The 21665-nt window shown below is 48.9% G+C and overlaps 1 protein-coding gene across 1 annotated transcript in view; it reads left to right on the forward strand.

The window, feature by feature from the left end:
• The first annotated feature begins 344 nt into the window (after positions 1-344).
• The window catches only part of PPP6C (protein phosphatase 6 catalytic subunit), a 119433-nt gene continuing 98112 nt past the window's right edge, over positions 345-21665 (forward strand). The window contains exon 1 of the mRNA XM_089664035.1: positions 345-516. Coding sequence (XP_089520161.1) covers positions 345-516 — 172 coding nt within the window. The remainder of the gene's footprint in view (positions 517-21665) is intronic.

Genomic DNA, 21665 nt, shown 5'->3' on the forward strand with positions numbered 1-21665 from the left:
TCCTACTGTATGTTTTCTTTTTTGTATACTATACAATACTTTCAGAGGAGGAAGTTCTGCTTCTCTAGTGTCATCTTTTTTACTTATTGAATTTCCTTTCAGTTTATGCTTTAGTGTCACTGGGTACCAAGACAAATACACAAATACAAGAGTAACCCCTTTCTCCCCCCCCGAGGAAACTGTCAACTTTAAATTGCTGTCAAGGGCCTAATCCTTCTCTGCCTTATCCAATACTAAACAAAAAAAAAGAAAACTTTTCCTTTTACATACATTTTACAGCCTTAGACAAGTAGCAGCTATTTGGTTATTCTCTTTGCTTGTCCATCTTTATACTATCTGTAATTATGCTGACACTATTCTTTTACATTTTAAAGGGTGACTTTGTAGACAGAGGATATTACAGCTTGGAGACGTTCACCTTCCTGCTTGCTCTGAAAGCCAAATGGCCTGACCGTATTACGCTGCTAAGAGGAAACCATGAAAGCAGACAAATCACACAAGTATATGGATTTTATGGTAATTATACAGTGAACTAAGAAGGAGTTGTGTATCTCTAAAGCACTACCACTTTTGAAACTGTGTATTAACTTTAGAGGCAATACTAAGCACATACTTGGGTGCTGTACCATATAAAAGGTACAAGAAGATTGGGAACCATATTAACGACTACAGTAGGTGGGCAACTGTGAGAACCCACAATTACACATACACTATATTGACAAAAGTATTGAGACATCCCTCCAAACAAATAGAATCAGTTTTTCCAATCACCTCCATGGCCACAGGTGTATAAAATCAAGCACCCAAGCATGCAGACTGCTTCTACAAACATTTGTGAAAGAATTGGCTGCTCTCAGGAGCTCCGTGAATTCGAGCATGGTACCGTAATAGGTTGCCACCTGTGCAAGATTTCCTTCTGTGAAATATCCTTGCTACTAAATATTCCACAGTCAACTGTTAGTGGTGGTATAGCATAGCAAATGGGAACAACAGCAACTCAGCCACGAAGTGGTAGGTCATGTAAAATGACAAAGCGGGGTCAGCGCATGCGAAAGCGCTCAGTGCGCAGATATCGCCAACTGTCTACAGAGTCAGTAGCTAAAGTCCTCCAAACCTTATGTGGCCTTCAGATTAGCACAACAACCATGCATAGAGAGCTTTATGGAATGGGTTTCCATGGCCGAGCAGCTGCACCCAAGCCTTATATCACTAAGTTCAATGCAACGTGTTGGACACAGTGGTGTAAAGCACGCCACCATTGCACTCTAGAGCAGTGGAGACGTGTTCATCACGCTTCTCTATCTGGCAATCCGATGAACATGTCTGGGTTTGGTGGTGGCCAGGAGAACGGTACTTGGCTGACTTCAATGTGCCAAGTGTAAAATTTGGTGGAGGGGGGGATTATGATGTGGGGTTGTTTTTCAGGGGTTAGGCTTGTCCCTTAGTTACAGTGAAGGGCACCTTTTAAGGCTTCAGCATACCAAGACAATTTCATGCTCCCAACTTTGTGGAACAGTTTGTGGATGGCCCCTTCCTTTTCCAACATGACTGCGCACCAGTGCACATAGCAAGGTCCATAAAGACATGCATGAGCGAGTCAGGCCTTCTTGCCCAACACCAGTGCCTGACCTCACAAATGCTATTCTGGAAGAATGGTCAAACATTCCCATAGACACACTCCTACACTTTGTGGACAGCCTTCCCAGAAGAATTGAAGCTGTTGTAGCTGCAAAGGTTGGGCCAACTCAATATTGAACCCTACGGACTAATACTGGGATGCCATTAAGGTTCATGTGCATGTAAAGGCAGGCGTCCCAATATTTTGGCAATATAGTGTATATCACCTCTTAAGTGTAAGAAACAAGCTAAAATATATTTTTCCATTTAGTCTTTTGAGGGGCACAGGATTCTGACTAAAATATGGTTATTATACTGCCATCAGGAGGTTGGTCACATGGAACCATAGAAGAGTGATGGTAGAAAAAGGCCCAAATAAATAAATGGGGCAGACTCGATAGTCTGCCCCGTGTATTTATTTATTTCTATATATTTTTAATTGCAACTTTTTTGTCTGAATATAGTACTGTAATTGTCCCAAGTATGTTTGAGTCCACTTACTGTTGGCTTACTCCCTACCTCTTCGGGAAGTCTATTCTAAACGTCAACTATTTTGTTAAAATAATACTTTCTGTCAAATGTTTTCATGCACACCTTCCACCTGCTGGTGTAACTGTGGAGAAATTGGCAATATTCTACACGTTTTGTGGCATGGTAAATGCCTTACTAGTTTTTGAAAGTCAATATTTCCATTACTATCTGAAATAACTGGGATTCTTACGTCACCATCTCACCAGCTGGCTTTACTTGCTATTTCCATTGATCAATTCCCAAAACAATACTGAACAATAATTATGAACATTCTTTTAGCAATAAGACTTGCAATCGCTAGCAAGTGTAAACAGCCATTAGCTCCTAATTTATCCAAAATTGTGCATAGGGTCCACCAACAATGCCTTGAGTATTACCTATCATAGAACAATCAACAAAAAGGCCTCTGCTTGGTAACCAGTGTATGATTTAGATGCCATATAATTACTTTATTTGTAGTTAAACATAGTGGTGATTCTTACTGTTATTTGAGCACATTGTAATAATACCATCTTGGTGCGATATGGTTTTCACTTTTTTCTTTTATTCCTTTTGTTTGCTCAATTTGAGCAGTTAATATGTCATTCAGTCAGCAAAGAAAGCTGTAGAAAAATATTTTTGTACTGAACTTATTACCGTACCTGGGTAATCTATTTGGTATGTTATGCCTAATGTATTAATGTATTATGTACCCTATTCTTATTACGCTGATTTTGATTTGTCAACTATTTGTGCCTGGGGAAGGGGGGTGGAGCCTGAACATGGCGGCACAGGAGAGCGGAGAATAGGCACTCTCCGATAGCCTTCCCCACCTACCCTCCCTAAAGTGTCCCGAGGGTCTAATTAGCTGTGCTGGAAGGCTGCTGGAGACTAACCTGGAGAAGGGGGAGATCCCGGCGGTGGTGCGGTGGCTTGTTTGGGAGCAAGGAGTCGAGGCTGCCATTCTCCTGAGGTCTGCCTGTGGTAATCCCGGAGAGAACGTGGGGTTGCCGGGCGACGAGGAGGAGCGGCGTGACCACGTGGACTGCCGCAATGGACTGCTGGGAGAGGGAGAAAACGGCCGGTGTCCTAGGAGGCTGGGGAAGCGCTGAACGTCATTACTAAGCTGTCCCCAGGGGAATTTTGGAGTACAAAGGAGAAGAGGAAAAAGGGACCCAAAGGAATCCCCTTGAAGAAAAGGATACGGTCGCAGGAGACAAAACAACCCAGGACTGCAATTCTGAAGCTGCTCCATAGAGGAGGGTGAGTGAGAGCTGTTGGTCTTCCTATGTGATAGCCTATGACACAGTCTGAAAAGCTATCTGATATCCAGCTTAAGAAACAAGAAGGGGGTTCCCAGAGAGGGTCTGAAGGATTGGAAGAAAGAAGTGACAGTTTAAATATATACCCCAGAGTCTTAAAAAGCCTTAAAAATCCTATATGTGACATGAAAGGAAAAAATAGTAAAGGAAGTATGCCCAAGAACTCCCAAACTGGAACGATAAAAAAATACACGTCGCAGGGGAAATTGACTCCAGCAAGATCCCAGGGAATAGGTGAAAGGAGTGAACTGGAAATAAGCTTAGATAACCCAAGATCCTCCCTGGGATCAGTTAACAATAGCCAACAAACAATGGAAGGTATGGAGATGGGAGAAACTGAAAAAGAACTGCAAATACCAAATAAAAAGGAAATGGCGGAGATGTTTAAAAACTTGAAAAAATCAATAAAGCAAGCGATGGGGATAATTCGGAAAGAAATGGGACAGTTGTTAACTAGAGTGGAAGAAACGGAGGAAACAGTTAAATATCACATCCAAATTATCCCAAAACTAGAGAAATTGATAATAGATACCCGGAAGGAACAAAAAAAGACTGCTTTATATGATGGAGGATCAAGAAAATAGGGAAAGGAGAAATAATATTAGAATAAGAGGAGTCCCAGAGCTGTTACAGGGGGAAGATTTAAAGGAGACCACATGCAAAATTTTGAACTCCATAATGAATAGATCTGTTGCGGAGACATTTAAATTGGATGGAGTGTATAGGATAGCAAAGATCCAACAACAAAAAAGGCCCAGAAAAATCAAGAGATATAATCGTTCAATTCCATAATTATGGAGATAAAGATGAGATATGGAAGAAGATTAAAGGAAGAACAAATATTAAATACGGAGGGAAAAACATTCAAATTTGTGCAGACATAGCAGCCGGGACATTGAGAAGAAAGAGGTCACTGAAACCATTATTGAAATTGTTGAAAAAACAATGTGCAATATAGATGGGGTCGTTCAGCATGTTTAATCGGTTGGAGAGATGGAGTCACAGCATTTTTGAGATCCCCTGAAGATATGAAAGACTTCTGTAATAAATTTGAACTGCAGAGAATAGAGATCCCGGGATGGGAAGAGGAGGAGGGAGAGTCATATATGTTGGGAAAAGAGGAATGGCAGCTAGTTAGAAGAGAAAATAGAGAGCATATAGATAGAGGGACACTGGGGAGGAGGGGGGGGGGGAAGGTGAGCGGTACATGGACGGAGCTGAGCCCCCAGGTTGGAATCAAAAGTGGGACCTTTTCCACAAATGATTCATCGGCAAACAAAAAGCCAGGGAGGGGGGAGGAGGTGTGGAAGTAGGATGGGGGGTGGTGAAGTTGGGTGTTGGGGGGCTGGGAGGGAGGTGGAGGTGAGTCGGAGGGAGGGGGGAGAGGGGGTTTTAAATTTGACATCTTATATAAGAGAAGAGGTATAAGAAAGGGGAAGAAGAAAGGAGAAGGTAAAATAGGAAGAAGATAAATGAAATATGGAGGAGGTACAGTTTGTAACCCATAATGTAAATGGATTAAATTGCCCGGGTAAAAGATTTAGGTTATTTAGAGAACTACAGCATAGAGCGGCTTCAGTGGTATTCTTGCAGGAAACGCACCTTGAGTTGAAAAAAAAACCTTAAACTGAATTCTAGATATTATCCGATATGGTACTATGCAGATTCCCCAGTTAAGAGAGCGAAGGGTGTAGCTATAGGATTTGCGAGAAATATTAGGTTTGAACTGGAGGATAGGAAAACGCATCCAGTTGGGAGGTTTTTGTTCCTGAAGGGTAAGCTGCAGGACATTGAGTGTACACTCGCTAACATATATTGCCCAAATAGGAAGCCGGAGATTTTTCTGAAAGGGGTTTTGAAGAGATTGATGGATTTTGGAAAAGGATATTTAATAGTGGCTGGAGACTTTAACCTATGTATGGATCCACAAATAGATACAACTTCTTTAGCGAAGAGAGGGGGGAGTAAGTCGATGGGATTATTGAAGAAGGTGATGAGAGAGAGTCAACTAGTGGATAGTTGGAGAATTGTGAATGAGGATAGAGATTATACTTTCTACTCTAATGTACATAGGATATATTCTAGATTGGACTATGTATTGATAGACAATCGACTCATTGAGGATTTGGATAGGGTAAAAATAGAAGAAATGACTTTCTCGGGTCACGCTCCTGTTGTAATGAAATTGAGATGGGGAGGGAAGTCGTCAAGAGGCCTAGTATGGAGGTTGAATGAGACACTTCTCATGGACCAAGACACTGAACAGAAGATCAGGAAGGAGATAAGGAGATTTTTTGAGGAGAATGAAACGGAAGATGTATCATTGGCCACAGTGTGGGATGCGCATAAAGTATATATAAGAGGAATCCTCATAGCGATTGGGGCAAAGAAAAAAAGGGAAAGACGAGAGAAGATTAGTGAGCTTTTGAAAGAACTAGCAGAGATGGAACTTCTACATAAAAGTAATATAACGAAAGAGAGCTAAAGGTGATAAAAAAGAGGGAAGAATTAGAGAAAGTGATGGAGGAAGAAAAAATGAGAACTTTTAATAAAATTATAGGGGTAAGATATAAATGGGGAGATAGGCCGGGAAAATATATGATGAGAGCTCTGAGGGAAAAAAAAGACTAGGAATTATATAGACAAAATAAAAAATTCCAAGGGAGAGTTAGTCCACTCAACTAAAGATATCGCAAAGGTGTTTAAGGATTACTATAGTATATTTTATGCTACAAATAAGGACAAAACGGTAAATATGGAAAAAAGGAGGTATTTAAGGAATGCAGGATTACCAAAATTAAGTGAAGAACTATTAAACTCCTTAGAATCTGAAATCACACAGGAAGAACTAAAAAGAGCATTAAAAAGTTTTATGACGGGGAAAAAGTCCTGGTCCAGATGGATATACTGTGAGGTATTATAGAAAATATAGTGACTTACTGCTACCTAAGCTGAAGATATATATGAATGCGCTGGGGGGAGAGATGGAGATAAGAAGGGAATCCCTACTGTCCCAGGTGGTTCTAATACATAAGGAAGGTAAAGATATCTCTCAGTGCTCAAGTTATAGACCGATATCGTTGTTAAACACAGAGTTGTATGCAAAGGTCTTGGCGAATAGGTTAAAAGATCTGATGCCAAAGTGGATACATGGGGATCAGGTGGGCTTTGTTAGAGGAAGAGAGGGTCGAGATAATGGGTTGAGATCTCTGATGCTCATTCAGAAAAGTAGAAAGGGAAGAAATCCAGTAGTGTTACTCTCGATAGATACGGAGAAGGCGTTTGAAAGGGTTAACTGGAGCTTTATGATGGATACATTAGAGGTTTTGGGACTAGGTAGTAGGATGAGGAAGTGGATTGGAAGGTTGTATGAAGGGCCCTCTGCGATGGTTATGGTAAATGGGGAGAGATCAGAGACTTTTTGCGATGTCAAATGGAACTAGACAGGGTTGCCCACTGTCCCCATTGTTTGTTTTATCCTTGGAATCCCTGTTATCAACAATTAGGAAAAATATAGATATAAGAGGAATTAGCGTAGGAAAGATAGAACATAAAGTAGCCGCGTTTGCGGACGATTTATTGTTCTATATTGGAAACCCTAGGGCAGTGATGGCGAACCTTTTTGAGCCCTAGTGCCCAAAACTGCAACACAAACCAACTTTTTTATTTCAAAGTGCCAACACTGCAATTAACCACTTGCCTACCTGGACGCACTGACAGACGGCACTGATCCGTGGCACTGCTGGGCATCATTGATGGGTGGCACTGATGGGCATCATTGATGGGTGGCACTGATGGGCAGCACTGATGGGCGACACTGCTGGGCAGCACTGACATGTGGCACTGCTGGGCAGCACTGACATGTGGCACTGCTGGGCAGCACTGACAGGGGGCACTGCTGGGCAGCACTGACAGGCGACACTGCTGGGCACTGATGGATGGCACTGCTGGGCATCATTGATGGGTGGCACTGATGGGCGGCACTGACAGGCGACACTGCTGGGCACTGATGGATGACACTGCAAGCAGTTAATCTCACCTCTGGCAGCGTCGGTGTGGCTTCCAACCCAGCAGCTCATTCCCATTCATGCTGAACACGTTGCCTCTGGCCCCGGAGCAGTGTGGGAGCCTCTTCCTCTCTTCCGCACCCATCCCCGAGTACATCACCCCTGGTGCCAGAGCCGCATTGGAGCCGTTTCCTCTCGTCCATGCCCACCCTGGCCCCAGAGACATGTGGGAAATGTGGTTTGATGGGGGTCCAGTGTGGACGAGATCTGGATGGCCGGTCCATGCGCGCTCATCATCCTTTTCTTCCTGGCGTGCCCACTGAGATGGCTCTGCGTGCCAGCTCTGGCACGCGTGCCATAGGTTCGCCATCACTGCCCTAGGGTAACACTCCCTAACCTAATGAAAACACTGAAGGAATATGGGGAATTGTCAAACTTAAAATTAAACCCGGGTAAAACAGAGATATTAAATATAAATCTTCCAAGAAGTGAAAGAGTAAAGCTACAGAGAGTTTCCCTTTATATGGAAAGATAGAGAAATAAACTACCTGGGAGTGAAACTTACTCCTTCACAGAAAAATCTGTATGAAGCAAATTATATCCCATTGTTAAACGAAATTAGGGAGGAATTGAAGAAAATGGGTGGAGGAAACCCTTCCTGGTTAGGGCGTATTAATTTGATAAAAATGGTAATTGTTCCTAAGATCCTGTATAAATTTCAGATGATCCCCATTAAACTCCCAGAGCTGTATTTTAGGATAATTAAGAGAATGGTAACAAGATATATATGGAAAAATAGAAAACCTAGAATAGCATACGAAGTGCTAAGTAGAAACAAAGAGAAAGGTGGAGTGGGAGTACCGGATCTCAGATGATATTACAGGGCAGTTATCCTAGCAAGAATCTTTGATTGGATGCACAATTCAAAGGGTAAAAATTGGGTCACAATAGAAAATACACTTAGTGGAAAGGATTTGAGTAGGATTGTTTGGGTGTCAACACAGTTTAGAGAATTAGCTGAGAGCACGAGTCCATATACTTCGGTTGTATTAAGGGAGTGGGATAGAATGCACAAACAGAGGAATTGGGTTTTTAATTCACTGCTAATGCCATTGAGAAATTCAGAGTTTTTTCCCCCCAGGTAAAGAGGAAATTACAGGAAAATGGATTAAGAAGGAAGATGCTCAGCTGAGAGATGTAATGGAGGGGGTAAATTTAAGGACACTGGAGGATTTGAAAAAGGAAGAGGGAAAGATTTTCACTAAGATAGATATATGGAGGTATAACCAATTGAAACAATTTGTGGGGAAATTTATGAAGCCTCTTAGAATTAGATAAGATTGGAATTTATTTGAGAAGTATTTGGAAGTTCGAGGTGATGGGAAGCACGGCACTGCAAAAGTATATAAAATCCTCACTGATTTAGATAATAAGTTAAAATTAAGATATATAGAAAAATGGGAAAGGGATTTAGGGGTGGAGTGGGAGGAGCACACACAAAGAAAAATATATAGACTGGTACATGAGAATGTCAGTATGCGTGATGTGGAAATGAACTACAAATGTTTGATAAGGTGGTATGTTACTCCGACGGTAGAGCACAAGATGAGTGGGGAGAAACAACCTTGGTGTTGGCGAGGGTGTGGAGGGTTGGGCACGATGTTTCACATATGGTGGGAATGTTCAAAAATACAAGTATTTTGTAGAAAAGTTATAAATCAAATTAGGATTATTACTGGAACTGAGATTGGATTGGACCCTGAAACTTGTCTTTTTCATAATACAAAAATATCAGCTAATAAATATAAAGAACTGGGTATATTATGCTATTTAAATGCAGCAAAAGGTTTGATACCAAGGTTTTGGCGTAAAGTTGAGGCGCCGGAGGAAGAGGATTGGAGGAATAGAGTGGACCAGATTGCTAGATTGGAGAAACTATACTACATACAGGAAGATAGGATGGAGGCATATTATAAGAAATGGGAGAAATGGGAGGAGTTTAAAACAAAGAGGAAATAAGTAAAGTTGTAATTAAATACAAAAAAAAAAAAAAGAAAATATATAGTAATTTATCTTCTTTCTTTTAAATCTTTGTATCCAGAGGATGTGAGATAAAAAGTTGTTTAGATAGATGTCAGGGGTCCATAGAAGAGGGTTGGGGGGGGGAGGGGGGGGAAGTGGGTTAAGGGGAGGAAAAAGATATGAAATAAGTGGTTTTATGAGAATGTTTTTTTGTTGTATTTTTATATTGGATTTTGTATTGTCATATCTGAAAAATAAACAAATATTTAAATATAAACTATTTGTGCCTGAATAATAACTTCAATAAAAGCTAAAAGATTAGTTTTTAATTTTCCTGCTAGTTTGAGGTTGTATACATATTCCTAATGATTGCTTCATAGACCATAGTAGGCAAACAAGGGCCAGCCTTAGGTGGTACCCAAACCCTCCTACATCCAGCTTGCTTCAGTTTTTGCTACTGTTCTTTGAAGGATGGATGTGATTTTGTTGTTTTTTCTTCTACTGCTGATTTCAAGACCTTTCTAAATTCCACAGCTGCTCCTTCATTGCCACAAGGTCTTGCTAGTCACCAATGCAGCCACTGAGCACAGTTTTTTTTTTTTTTGTTTTTTTTTTTTTGTGTTTTTTTTACCCCAGCCGACATGCTTTTGACTCTCATTTTGAGCCATGCCAAACAGTGTCTCCACAGGGCAAGCCTGGAAGTCCACTCTGGGTGCTTGGACTAGCTTTATAGTGCCTCACCCTTTATATCTGGTCTGTCGTTGCAAGATGTTTCTATGTCGGGAGCTGTGGCAGTGCTTGACTTTATTTTCAAAGTCTCAGTTTCTGTTAGATTGGGCTTCACATGTAGGTTGTACTGTAGACAGATCTGTTCAATTTGATGGGCTTTATTTTCAAAGTCTCAGTTTCTGTTAGATTGGGCTTCACATGTAGGTTGTACTCTAGACAGATCCGTTCAATTTGATGGGCTCTAGCAGCTCATAACTGCTCAGACAATATCCATGTTTGTGTAGTTTCAAACTCTGGTTTTCTTCTGGGGACAGTGGTCATCTGATAGTGATTCTGAGACCCTCAGCAGGGGTGGGATATTGCACATGTCTGCTCTATTCCCCTCGTTGAGAAACTAAGTGAAAGCATTTCCATCCACAGGCAGGGCCGGATCTAGTCTGATTTGGGGGTGCAGTGAAAAATGTCAGGGGCAGAGGATGCGAGGTAGACAGAGCAGTGTATGAGTCAGTAGAACAGTGCACAGGGGGTCAGCAGGGCAGAAGGATAGGGTCAGCAGTTTGTAGGGCAGTGTACAGAATCCATTAGTTTGTAGGACAGTGTACAGTGGATTATCTAGGCAGTGTACAGGGTTCGGTGGGACGGGTCCGCATGGTGGAAGACATGATCATTGCTGGCAGGGCACTTGGGTACTTATGTTAAGATACCGCTTCCCCGTCCGAACACCGACTACAGACACCACAGATTGGAAGTAAACCAGGAAATAGACTACTTTATTTTAACACATATATACAAGATGTATACATTCAAAGGAACAACTCCCCCTCCCATCCCTGCATAATGACACAGGGTGGGGCAATCTACCTTTAGTAACAAGAGACATACCAACAAACAGTCCCATCAGGAGGGAGGCTGCTGGAAACACCCCCCAGCAAGCCAATACACAAATACTTCCCATAATAGTTTGCTCTCAAGCAAGACATACAATAGAACAATGGGATGCAACCATTAAACAATCAACAACCCCCCACCCCAATATTAGGACAGATCACCCTGTACCTCTAACAAGCACAGGGTGATTTACACACAAGAGGGATATGGGGAGCTGAGACAGGTCTCCCCACCTCTCCAAAGTGAGCTGGGTTCCATGGGCCCCCCCACCCAAAATATCTCTCCTTTCGACAGGAGACTAACACAGGAGGAAACCCCAGACGGGTGGACTCCGAAGTTAGTCTGTACTTCCAGTCCTTCAATGCCAGCACCCACACAGTACCCCAAACAAATTTGTCCCAAACATAGCATTACTCACCCAGCCAACCTCTGCCTCTCTCATAGAACATACCCGCTGCTGAGGAGAAGTACAGACTGATCCTCCCTGAAGTCCTCTCAGCTGCTTGAGAGAAGACAGGGTGGCTAGGCTGACTCCATAATGCTGTTGGTGATCTGGAGTGACTGCCCAGCATCGCTGGGGTATCCAGGTGGTAACTGTAGTTGGTAGGCAGAGGCCAGCGGTGCTCTGTCCTGTTGCCAGCACTTCTGCTGGGGACCCCACATCTGCTTCGGCTAACCCGTGGGGGAGGGAGGCCAGCTTCCTCCACTCCCAGACTGTGGATCTTCTGCTGGGATAACATTGCTCTGTCACTTTCCCCTGGTGCACAGATTCTGGCTTGGGAGGGAAGACAGTTTCCTCCACTCTGGCTGACTGTGGGGGAGGGAGAACAACCTCCTCTCCCTTCTCCCCCTGGGCCTCTGAAACTACCGCAGGTGTGGGGCAGAGGTCAACAACGCCGTGCCCTGATGCCAGCTCTTCTACTGGAGGCTCACCAGCTGGTTCCTCCTCAGCAGAAAAGTCAATCAAATCCCCAGTCTCTGGAACCCAGAAGATGTTACCAGTGCTGGACAGAGTTCAGCAATGTTTGGCCCTGTTTCCAGCTCTTCTGCTGGAGGCTTACCAGGTTGTTTTTTTCCTCAGCAGAGAAGTCTATCAAATCCCCAGTCTCTGGATTTTCCACTGCCGATTCTTGGGCAGGCTGCTGAACATGTTTTAGCAGTTGCCTGTATGCCCTTTCCAGATCCTGTTCTTTCAACAGCAGGTATTCCAGATCTGGTTCAAGCTGAGATTCCTGTGAGACCGAACATAGCCTCTGTCTTCTCCCAGGTCCTCAAGGGTAGGTTCTCCATCGCCAAACACAAAATGATCTGTAAGGCTCTCCCACAGCAATCCAGGACCACCAAAGTCATATCCCTCCTGAGCGCATTCTGTTGATACCCCTAAATATTTCTGCTCTGTGTACCATTGCAAAGCCCGATACCGGTTGTCCAGCTCTGTCTCCTGCTGGACCAACATGTCCAATTCCGAAACCTGCCTGAGCTCCAGGTACTCATCCGCAGATACAGTCCTGGGGTATGTTGAAAGAACGATCCACAGCAGCCCTGGGAACTCTGATACCAGGTCCATATATCCACTGGGATGACCGATATCTACTTTCCTGATCTTAAATCCCGGTTGTGGTTTGGATGTGTTCACAGACAGGAAGCACAATCTCACCACTTGCCACTAATGTAACAAGCCTGCGCCAAGTACTTCTGTTAGAATACCGCTTCCCCATCCAAACACCGACCACAGACACCACAGATTGGAAGTAAGCCATAAAATAGACTATTTTAACACAGATACAAGATATATACATTCAAGGGAACAACCCCCCCCTCCCTGAATAGTGACACATGGCGGGGCAATCTACCTTTTAATACCAAGAGACGCAGCAATAGACAGTCCCATCAGGAGGGAGGCTGCTGGAAACACCCCCCAGCAAGCCAAAACACATACATCCCATAATAGTTTGCTCCCAAGCAAGACACACAATAGAACAATGGGATGCAACCACATGGCATTAAACAATCAACAACCCCCCACCCCAATATTAGGATATTAGGACAGATCATCCTGTACCCCTAACAGGCACAGGGTGACTTACACATAAGAGGGATATGGGGAGCTGAGACGGGTCTCCCCACCTCTCCAAAGTGAGCTGGGTTCCATGGGCCCCAACCTAAAGTGACTCCCGTCACAGCCTCTTCCACACAGCACATAGCTGAGATTGGTATCCCTGCCTACAATGTGTAGCTGGCTACTGCAGCTGCCAATCCAATCAGGGAATTTCACAGGTCAGAACTGCAACATAGCAGCCAGCAGCTATTGTGCAGACCGTTGCTGTGTCTGTTAGGGAATCTGATCTGTGTTATGTGTGGGGGGGGGGGGGGGAGAATCTGTTGAGTGCCTTGTGTGCACTGTGGGCAGTCCTGGGACAAGGTCACCTAGCACTCAAGGTGAAGGTGACAAACTGTCCCCAACTTCCACTCCCCTCCCCACCCCCCACCCCCCCAAAATAAACCCAGCACTAATCAACACGCTCACCCCCTAAGCAAGCCCAAATTCTACCCAACCAAAAACTTCTCCATCCTCAGTCCAAATCCTCCTCACAGCACAAATCTTTGCCCCCCAATCCCACCTTCCAGCTCACATACCTCCAGTTCCCCACAAATCTTCCATACCCCCCAAATTCCCCCTCCTAGTGAAAATCCTCTTCTCAAATCTCTCCTAGTACAAATCCTCCTCATAGTACAAATTCCCACTCCTGGCACAGATTACCCCGCAGAGTACCCTTCCCTCACCCAAATCCCCCTCCTAGAAAAAAATTCCCCCCCACCAATTCACACCTCCTAGCAGTGATCCTCCCCCCCCCCCCCCTTATTCACCCCTAACACATTCCCCTCCCCCCAAATTACCATTCCCTGCACAAACCGCCCCTCCTCCACAAGCTTCCCCTCCCCCAATCTTGCATGCGGAAACTACAGGAGTAATGAGAAGAGGCAGGCTCTCTGTGATATCCCTCTTTCTGTCATAACAACCATCCTCTATACAGAAGGTTTCACAGGATCGCTGTTAGATCCGGAGGGAGGAGATGGGAGCAGGTAATCAAGCCGTGTACTGTCGGATCTAAGCATCATCCTGTGTAACCTGTATGAAGGATCACTGTTATTACAGGAGGAGGGAGATCACAGAGAAGCCTGTGAGCTAGAGTTGGGGACTCTTCCCCTCATCTGCTGTCACTTCTCTTGTCCAGACTGTTCATTGCGGCCGGCCCTGACTGCGGGGATGGGGGGGAAGCTCAGCAGTCATGGGCCTTTTTTTTCTTCCTGTTTGTTGCAATGACTCTAGTTAACTGCTGCTACAGCCCTGTCTAAGCAACCATCACTACAGCCCTCGAGATTTCCACTTGCCCGCGAGTAGAAATAAGGTGGGGCAGCTAGCGTTGCCAGGACTAAGGGTATGTGGGAGGAGTGGTGATGGGTGCGGTGACCAGCTGGAAGCCACGGAAGGGAGAGGAGAAGCAGCTTCCAGCTGCTTCATTGAAAGCCACACAGGAGGAGATTGCTGGTTGTCACTGCTGGAAAGAACATACCGGACAGCTCAGTTTAATTTCTGCCCCCTTTCCCTCCCACCGCCACTGTGTTCTTCTCAATGCCCATCCTCTGCACCACACTCCGGTCTGTGTAGCTTCAGAGGAGGTGTGGGCGGGAAACTGAACACAGCAGCCGACAGGTCTGATGCATCTGAATGGTGATCCCGACTTCACTTCCTTCCTAAGACCCACCCCTCCCTTTTTTTCCTTCCTTTCACCCGCCCTTCCCTTTTTTCCTTCCTTTCACCCGCCCTTCCCTTTTTTTCTTCCTTTCACCCGCCCTTTCCTTTTTTTCTTCCTTTCACCCGCCTTTCCCTTTTTTCCTTCCTTTCACCCGCCTTTCCCTTTTTTCCTTCCTTTCACCCACCTTTCCCTTTTTTCCTTCTTTTCACCCGCCTTTCCCTTTTTTCCTTCTTTTCACCCGCCCTTCCCTTTTTTCCTTCTTTTCACCCGCCCTTCCCTTTTTTCCTTCTTTTCACCCGCCCTTCCCTTTTTTCCATCCTTCTATCTGCCCCTCTCTTTTTTCCTTCCTTCTATCTGACCCTCCCTTTTTTTCCTTTCACCCGCCCCTCCCTTCCATCTGGCCCTTCCATCCTTCAATCCACCCCTTCCTTCCTTCAGTCCACCCCTTCCTTCCTTCAATCCACCCCTTCCTTCCATCCACCCCTTCCTTCCTTCCATCCACCCCTTCCTTCCTTCCATCCACCCCTTCCTTCCTTCCATCCACCCCTTCCTTCCTTCCATCCACCCCTTCCTTCCTTCCATCCACCCCTTCCTTCCTTCCATCCACCCCTTCCATCCTTCCATCCACCCCTTCCATCCATCCATCCACCCCTTCCTTCCTTCCATCCATCCACCCCTTCCTTCCTTCCATCCATCCATCCACCCCTTCCTTCCTTCCATCCATCCACCCCTTCCTTCCTTCCATCCATCCACCCCTTCCTTCCTTCCATCCATCCACCCCTTCCTTCCTTCCATCCATCCACCCCTTCCTTCCTTCCATCCATCCACCCCTTCCTTCCTTCCATCCATCCACCCCTTCCTTCCTTCCATCCATCCACCCCTTCCTTCCTTCCATCCATCCACCCCTTCCTTCCTTCCATCCATCCACCCCTTCCTTCCTTCCATCCATCCACCCCTTCCTTCCTTCCATCCATCCACCCCTTCCTTCCTTCCATCCATCCACCCCTTCCTTCCTTCCATCCATCCACCCCTTCCTTCCTTCCATCCATCCACCCCTTCCTTCCTTCCATCCATCCACCCCTTCCTTCCTTCCATCCATCCACCCCTTCCTTCCTTCCTTCCATCCATCCACCCCTTCCTTCCTTCCTTCCATCCATCCACCCCTTCCTTCCTTCCATCCATCCACCCCTTCCTTCCTTCCATCCATCCACCCCTTCCTTCCTTCCATCCATCCACCCCTTCCTTCCTTCCATCCACCCCTTCCTTCCTTCCATCCATCCACCCCTTCCTTCCTTCCTTCCATCCATCCACCCCTTCCTTCCTTCCTTCCATCCATCCACCCCTTCCTTCCTTCCTTCCATCCATCCACCCCTTCCTTCCTTCCTTCCATCCATCCACCCCTTCCTTCCTTCCATCCATCCACCCCTTCCTTCCTTCCTTCCATCCATCCACCCCTTCCTTCCTTCCTTCCATCCATCCACCCCTTCCTTCCATCCATCCACCCCTTCCTTCCTTCCTTCCATCCATCCCCTTCCTTCCTTCCTTCCATCCATCCGCCCCTTCCTTCCATCCATCCGCCCCTTCCTTCCATCCATCCGCCCCTTCCTTCCATCCATCCGCCCCTTCCTTCCATCCATCCGCCCCTTCCTTCCATCCGCCCCTTCCATCCATCCGCCCCTTCCTTCCTTCCATCCATCCGCCCCTTCCTTCCTTCCATCCATCCGCCCCTTCCTTCCTTCCATCCATCCGCCCCTTCCTTCCTTCCATCCATCCGCCCCTTCCTTCCTTCCATCCATCCGCCCCTTCCTTCCTTCCATCCATCCGCCCCTTCCTTCCTTCCATCCATCCGCCCCTTCCTTCCTTCCATCCATCCGCCCCTTCCTTCCTTCCATCCATCCGCCCCTTCCTTCCTTCCATCCATCCGCCCCTTCCTTCCTTCCATCCATCCGCCCCTTCCTTCATTCCTTCCTTCCATCCGCCCCTTCCTTTCTTTCTTTCTTTCTTCCTTCCGTCCGCCCCTTCCTTTCTTTCTTTCTTCCTTCCGTCCGCCCCTTCCTTTCTTTCTTTCTTCCTTCCGTCCGCCCCTTCCTTTCTTTCTTTCTTTCTTCCTTCCGTCCGCCCCTTCCTTTCTTTCTTTCTTTCTTCCTTCCGTCCGCCCCTTCCTTTCTTCCTTCCTTCCGTTCGCCCCTTCCTTCCTTCCTTCCGTTCGCCCCTTCCTTCCTTCCTTCCGTTCGCCCCTTCCTTCCTTCCTTTCGTTCGCCCCTTCCTTCCTTCCTTTCGTTCGCCCCTTCCTTCCTTCCTTTCGTTCGCCCCTTCCTTCCTTCCGTTCGCCCCTTCCTTCCTTCCTTCCGTTCGCCCCTTCCTTCCTTCCTTCCGTTCGCCCCTTCCTTCCTTCCTTCCGTTCGCCCCTTCCTTCCTTCCTTCCGTTCGCCCCTTCCTTCCTTCCTTTCGTTCGCCCCTTCCTTCCTTCCTTTCGTTCGCCCCTTCCTTCCTTCCTTTCGTTCGCCCCTTCCTTCCTTCCTTCCGTTCGCCCCTTCCTTCCTTCCTTCCGTTCGCCCCTTCCTTCCTTCCTTCCGTTCGCCCCTTCCTTCCTTCCTTCCGTTCGCCCCTTCCTTCCTTCCTTTCGTTCGCCCCTTCCTTCCTTCCGTTCGCACCTTCCTTCCTTCCTTCCTTCCGTTCGCCCCTTCTTTCCGTTCGCCCCTTCCTTCCTTCCTTCCGTCCGTTCGCCCCTTCCTTCCTTCCGTCCGTTCGCCCCTTCCTTCCGTCCGTTCGTCCCTTCCTTCTTTCCGTTCGCCTCTTCCTTCCTTCCGTTCGCCCCTTCCTTCTTTCCTTCCATTCGCCCCTTCCTTCCTTCCTTCCATTCGCCCCTTCCTTCCTTCCGTCCATTCGCCCCTTCCTTCCTAACTTCCTTTGGCCCCTTCCTTCCTTCCGTCCGTTCGCCCCTTCCTTCCTTCCTTTTTTCCGTTCGCCCCTTCCTTCCTTCCTTCCGCCCCTTCCTTCCTTCCTTCCTTCTTTCCGTTCGCCCCTTCCTTCCTTCTTTCCGTTCGCCCCTTCCTTCCTAACTTCTTTCCGTTCGCCCCTTCCTTTCTTCCTTCCTTCCGTTCGCCCCTTCCTTTTTTCCTTCCGTCCGTTCGCCCCTTCCTTCCGTCCGTTCGCCCCTTCCTTCCGTCCGTTCGCCCCTTCCTTCCTTTCGCCCCTTCCTTCCTTTCGCCCCTTCCTTCCTTCTTTCCGTTCGCCCCTTCCTTCCTTCCGTCCGTTCGCCCCTTCCTTCCGTCCGTTCGCCCCTTCCTTCCGTTCGCCCCTTCCTTCCTTCCGTCCGTTCGCCCCTTCCTTCCGTCCGTTCGCCCCTTCCTTCCGTCCGTTCGCCCCTTCCTTCCTTCCGTTCGCCCCTTCCTTCCGTTCGCCCCTTCCTTTCGTTCGCCCCTTCCTTTCGTTCGCCCCTTCCTTTCGTTCGCCCCTTCCTTCCTTCCGTTCGCCCCTTCCTTCCGTCCGTTTGCCCCTTCCTTCCGTCCGTTCGCCCCTTCCTTCCTTCCGTCCGTTCGCCCCTTCCTTCCGTCCGTTCGCCCCTTCCTTCCGTCCGTTCGCCCCTTCCTTCCGTCCGTTCGCCCCTTCCTTCCGTCCGTTCGCCCCTTCCTTCCGTTCGCCTCTTCCTTCCTTCCTTCCTTCCGTTCGCCCCTTCCTTCCTTCCTTCCGTTCGCCCCTTCCTTCCTTCCTTCCGTTCGCCCCTTCCTTCCTTCCGTTCGCCCTTTCCTTCCTTCCTTCCGTTTGCCCCTTCCTTCCTTCCGTTTGCCCCTTCCTTCCTTCCTTCCGTTTGCCCCTTCCTTCCTTCCTTCTGTTCTCCCCTTCCTTCCGTTCGCCCCTTCCTTCCTTCCGTCCGTTCGCCCCTTCCTTCCTTCCGTCCGTTCGCCCCTTCCTTCCGTCCGTTCGCCCCTTCCTTCCTTCCGTCCGTTCGCCCCTTCCTTCCTTCCGTCCGTTCGCCCCTTCCTTCCTTCGGTCCGTTCGCCCCTTCCTTCCTTCCGTCCGTTCGCCCCTTCCTTCCTTCCGTCCGTTCGCCCCTTCCTTCCTTCCGTCCGTTCGCCCCTTCCTTCCTTCCGTCCGTTCGCCCCTTCCTTCCTTCCGTCCGTTCGCCCCTTCCTTCCTTCCGTCCGTTCGCCCCTTCCTTCCTTCCGTCCGTTCGCCCCTTCCTTCCTTCCGTCCGTTCGCCCCTTCCTTCCTTCCTTCCGTCCGTTCGCCCCTTCCGTCCGTTCACCCCTTCCTTCCTTCCGTCCGTTCGCCCCTTCCGTCCGTTCGCCCCTTCCTTCCTTCCGTCCGTTCGCCCCTTCCTTCCTTCCTTCCGTCCGTTCGCCCCTTCCGTCCGTTCGCCCCTTCCTTCCTTCCGTCCGTTCGCCCCTTCCTTCCTTCCGTCCGTTCGCCCCTTCCTTCCTTCCGTCCGTTCGCCCCTTCCTTCCTTCCGTCCGTTCGCCCCTTCCTTCCTTCCGTCCGTTCGCCCCTTCCTTCCTTCCGTCCGTTCGCCCCTTCCGTCCGTTCGCCCCTTCCTTCCTTCCGTCCGTTCGCCCCTTCCGTCCGTTCGCCCCTTCCTTCCTTCCGTCCGTTCGCCCCTTCCTTCCTTCCGTCCGTTCGCCCCTTCCTTCCTTCCGTCCGTTCGCCCCTTCCTTCCTTCCTTCCGTCCGTTCGCCCCTTCCTTCCTTCCTTCCGTCCGTTCGCCCCTTCCTTCCTTCCTTCCGTCCGTTCGCCCCTTCCTTCCTTCCTTCCGTCCGTTCGCCCCTTCCTTCCTTCCTTCCGTCCGTTCGCCCCTTCCTTCCTTCCGTCCGTTCGCCCCTTCCTTCCTTCCGTCCGTTCGCCCCTTCCTTCCTTCCGTCCGTTCGCCCCTTCCTTCCTTCCGTCCGTTCGCCCCTTCCTTCCTTCCGTCCGTTCGCCCCTTCCTTCCGTCCGTTCGCCCCTTCCTTCCTTCCGTCCGTTCGCCCCTTCCTTCCTTCCGTCCGTTCGCCCCTTCCTTCCTTCCGTCCGTTCGCCCCTTCCTTCCTTCCGTCCGTTCGCCCCTTCCTTCCTTCCCTCCGTTCGCCCCTTCCTTCCTTCCGTCCGTTCGCCCCTTCCTTCCTTCCGTCCGTTCGCCCCTTCCTTCCTTCCGTCCGTTCGCCTCTTCCTTCCTTCCTTCCGTTCGCCTCTTCCTTCCTTCCTTCCTTCCTTCCGTTCGCCCCTTCCTTCCTTCCTTCCGTTCGCCCCTTCCTTCCTTCCTTCCGTTCGCCCCTTCCTTCCTTCCTTCCGTTCGCCCCTTCCTTCCTTCCTTCCGTTCGCCCCTTCCTTCCGTTCGCCCCTTCCTTCCTTCCTTCCGTTCGCCCCTTTCTTCCGTTCGCCCCTTCCTTCCTTCCTTCCGTTCGCCCCTTTCTTCCGTTCGCCCCTTCCTTCCTTCCTTCCGTTCGCCCCTTCCTTCCGTTCGCCCCTTCCTTCCTTCCTTCCGTTCGCCCCTTCCTTCCTTCCTTCCGTTCGCCCCTTCCTTCCGTTCGCCCCTTCCTTCCTTCCTTCCGTTCGCCCCTTCCTTCCGTTCGCCCCTTCCTTCCTTCCTTCCGTTCGCCCCTTTCTTCCGTTCGCCCCTTCCTTCCTTCCTTCCGTTCGCCCCTTTCTTCCGTTCGCCCCTTCCTTCCTTCCTTCCGTTCGCCCCTTCCTTCCTTCCTTCCGTTCGCCCCTTCCTTCCTTCCTTCCGTTTGCCCCTTCCTTCCGTTTGCCCCTTCCTTCCGTTCGCCCCTTCCTTCCTTCCTTCCGTTTGCCCCTTCCTTCCGTTTGCCCCTTCCTTCCTTCCTTCTGTTCTCCCCTTCTTTCCGTTCGCCCCTTCCTTCCTTCCGTCCGTTCGCCCCTTCCTTCCGTCCGTTCGCCCCTTCCGTCCGTTCGCCCCTTCCTTCCGTTCGCCCCTTCCTTCCGTTCGCCCCTTCCTTCCGTTCGCCCCTTCCTTCCGTTCGCCCCTTCCTTCCGTTCGCCCCTTCCTTCCGTTCGCCCCTTCCTTCCGTTCGCCCCTTCCTTCCGTTCGCCCCTTCCTTCCTTCCTTCCTTCCGTTCGCCCCTTCCTTCCGTCCGTTTGCCCCTTCCTTCCTTCCTTCCGTTCGCCCCTTCCTTCCTTCCTTCCGTTCGCCCCTTCCTTCCTTCCTTCCGTTCGCCCCTTCCTTCCGTTCGCACCTTCCTTCCGTTCGCCCCTTTCTTCCGTTCGCCCCTTCCTTCCTTCCTTCCGTTCGCCCCTTCCTTCCGTTCGCCCCTTCCTTCCTTCCTTCCGTTCGCCCCTTCCTTCCGTTCGCCCCTTCCTTCCTTCCTTCCGTTCGCCCCTTCCTTCCTTCCGTTCGCCCCTTCCTTCCTTCCTTCCGTTCGCCCCTTTCTTCCGTTCGCCCCTTCCTTCCATTCGCCCCTTCCTTCCGTTCGCCCCTTCCTTCCTTCCTTCCTTCCGTTCGCCCCTTCCTTCCGTCCGTTTGCCCCTTCCTTCCTTCCGTTCGCCCCTTCCTTCCTTCCGTTCGCCCCTTCCTTCCTTCCTTCCGTTCGCCCCTTCCTTCCTTCCTTCCGTTCGCCCCTTCCTTCCTTCCTTCCTTCCGTTCGCCCCTTCCTTCCTTCCTTCCTTCCGTTCGCCCCTTCCTTCCTTCCGTTCGCCCCTTCCTTCCTTCCGTTCGCCCCTTCTTTCCGTTCGCCCCTTCCTTCCGTTTGCCCCTTCCTTCCTTCCGTCCGTTTGCCCCTTCCTTCCTTCCGTCCGTTTGCCCCTTCCTTCCGTCCATTCGCCCCTTCCTTCCTTCCTTCCGTCCGTTTGCCCCTTCCTTCCTTCCGTTCGCCCCTTCCTTC

This window comes from Staurois parvus, unplaced genomic scaffold, assembly GCF_062004578.1.
Source record: "Staurois parvus isolate SC_StPar_1 unplaced genomic scaffold, SC_StPar_1.0 ptg001818l, whole genome shotgun sequence".
NCBI lineage: Eukaryota > Metazoa > Chordata > Amphibia > Anura > Ranidae > Staurois > Staurois parvus.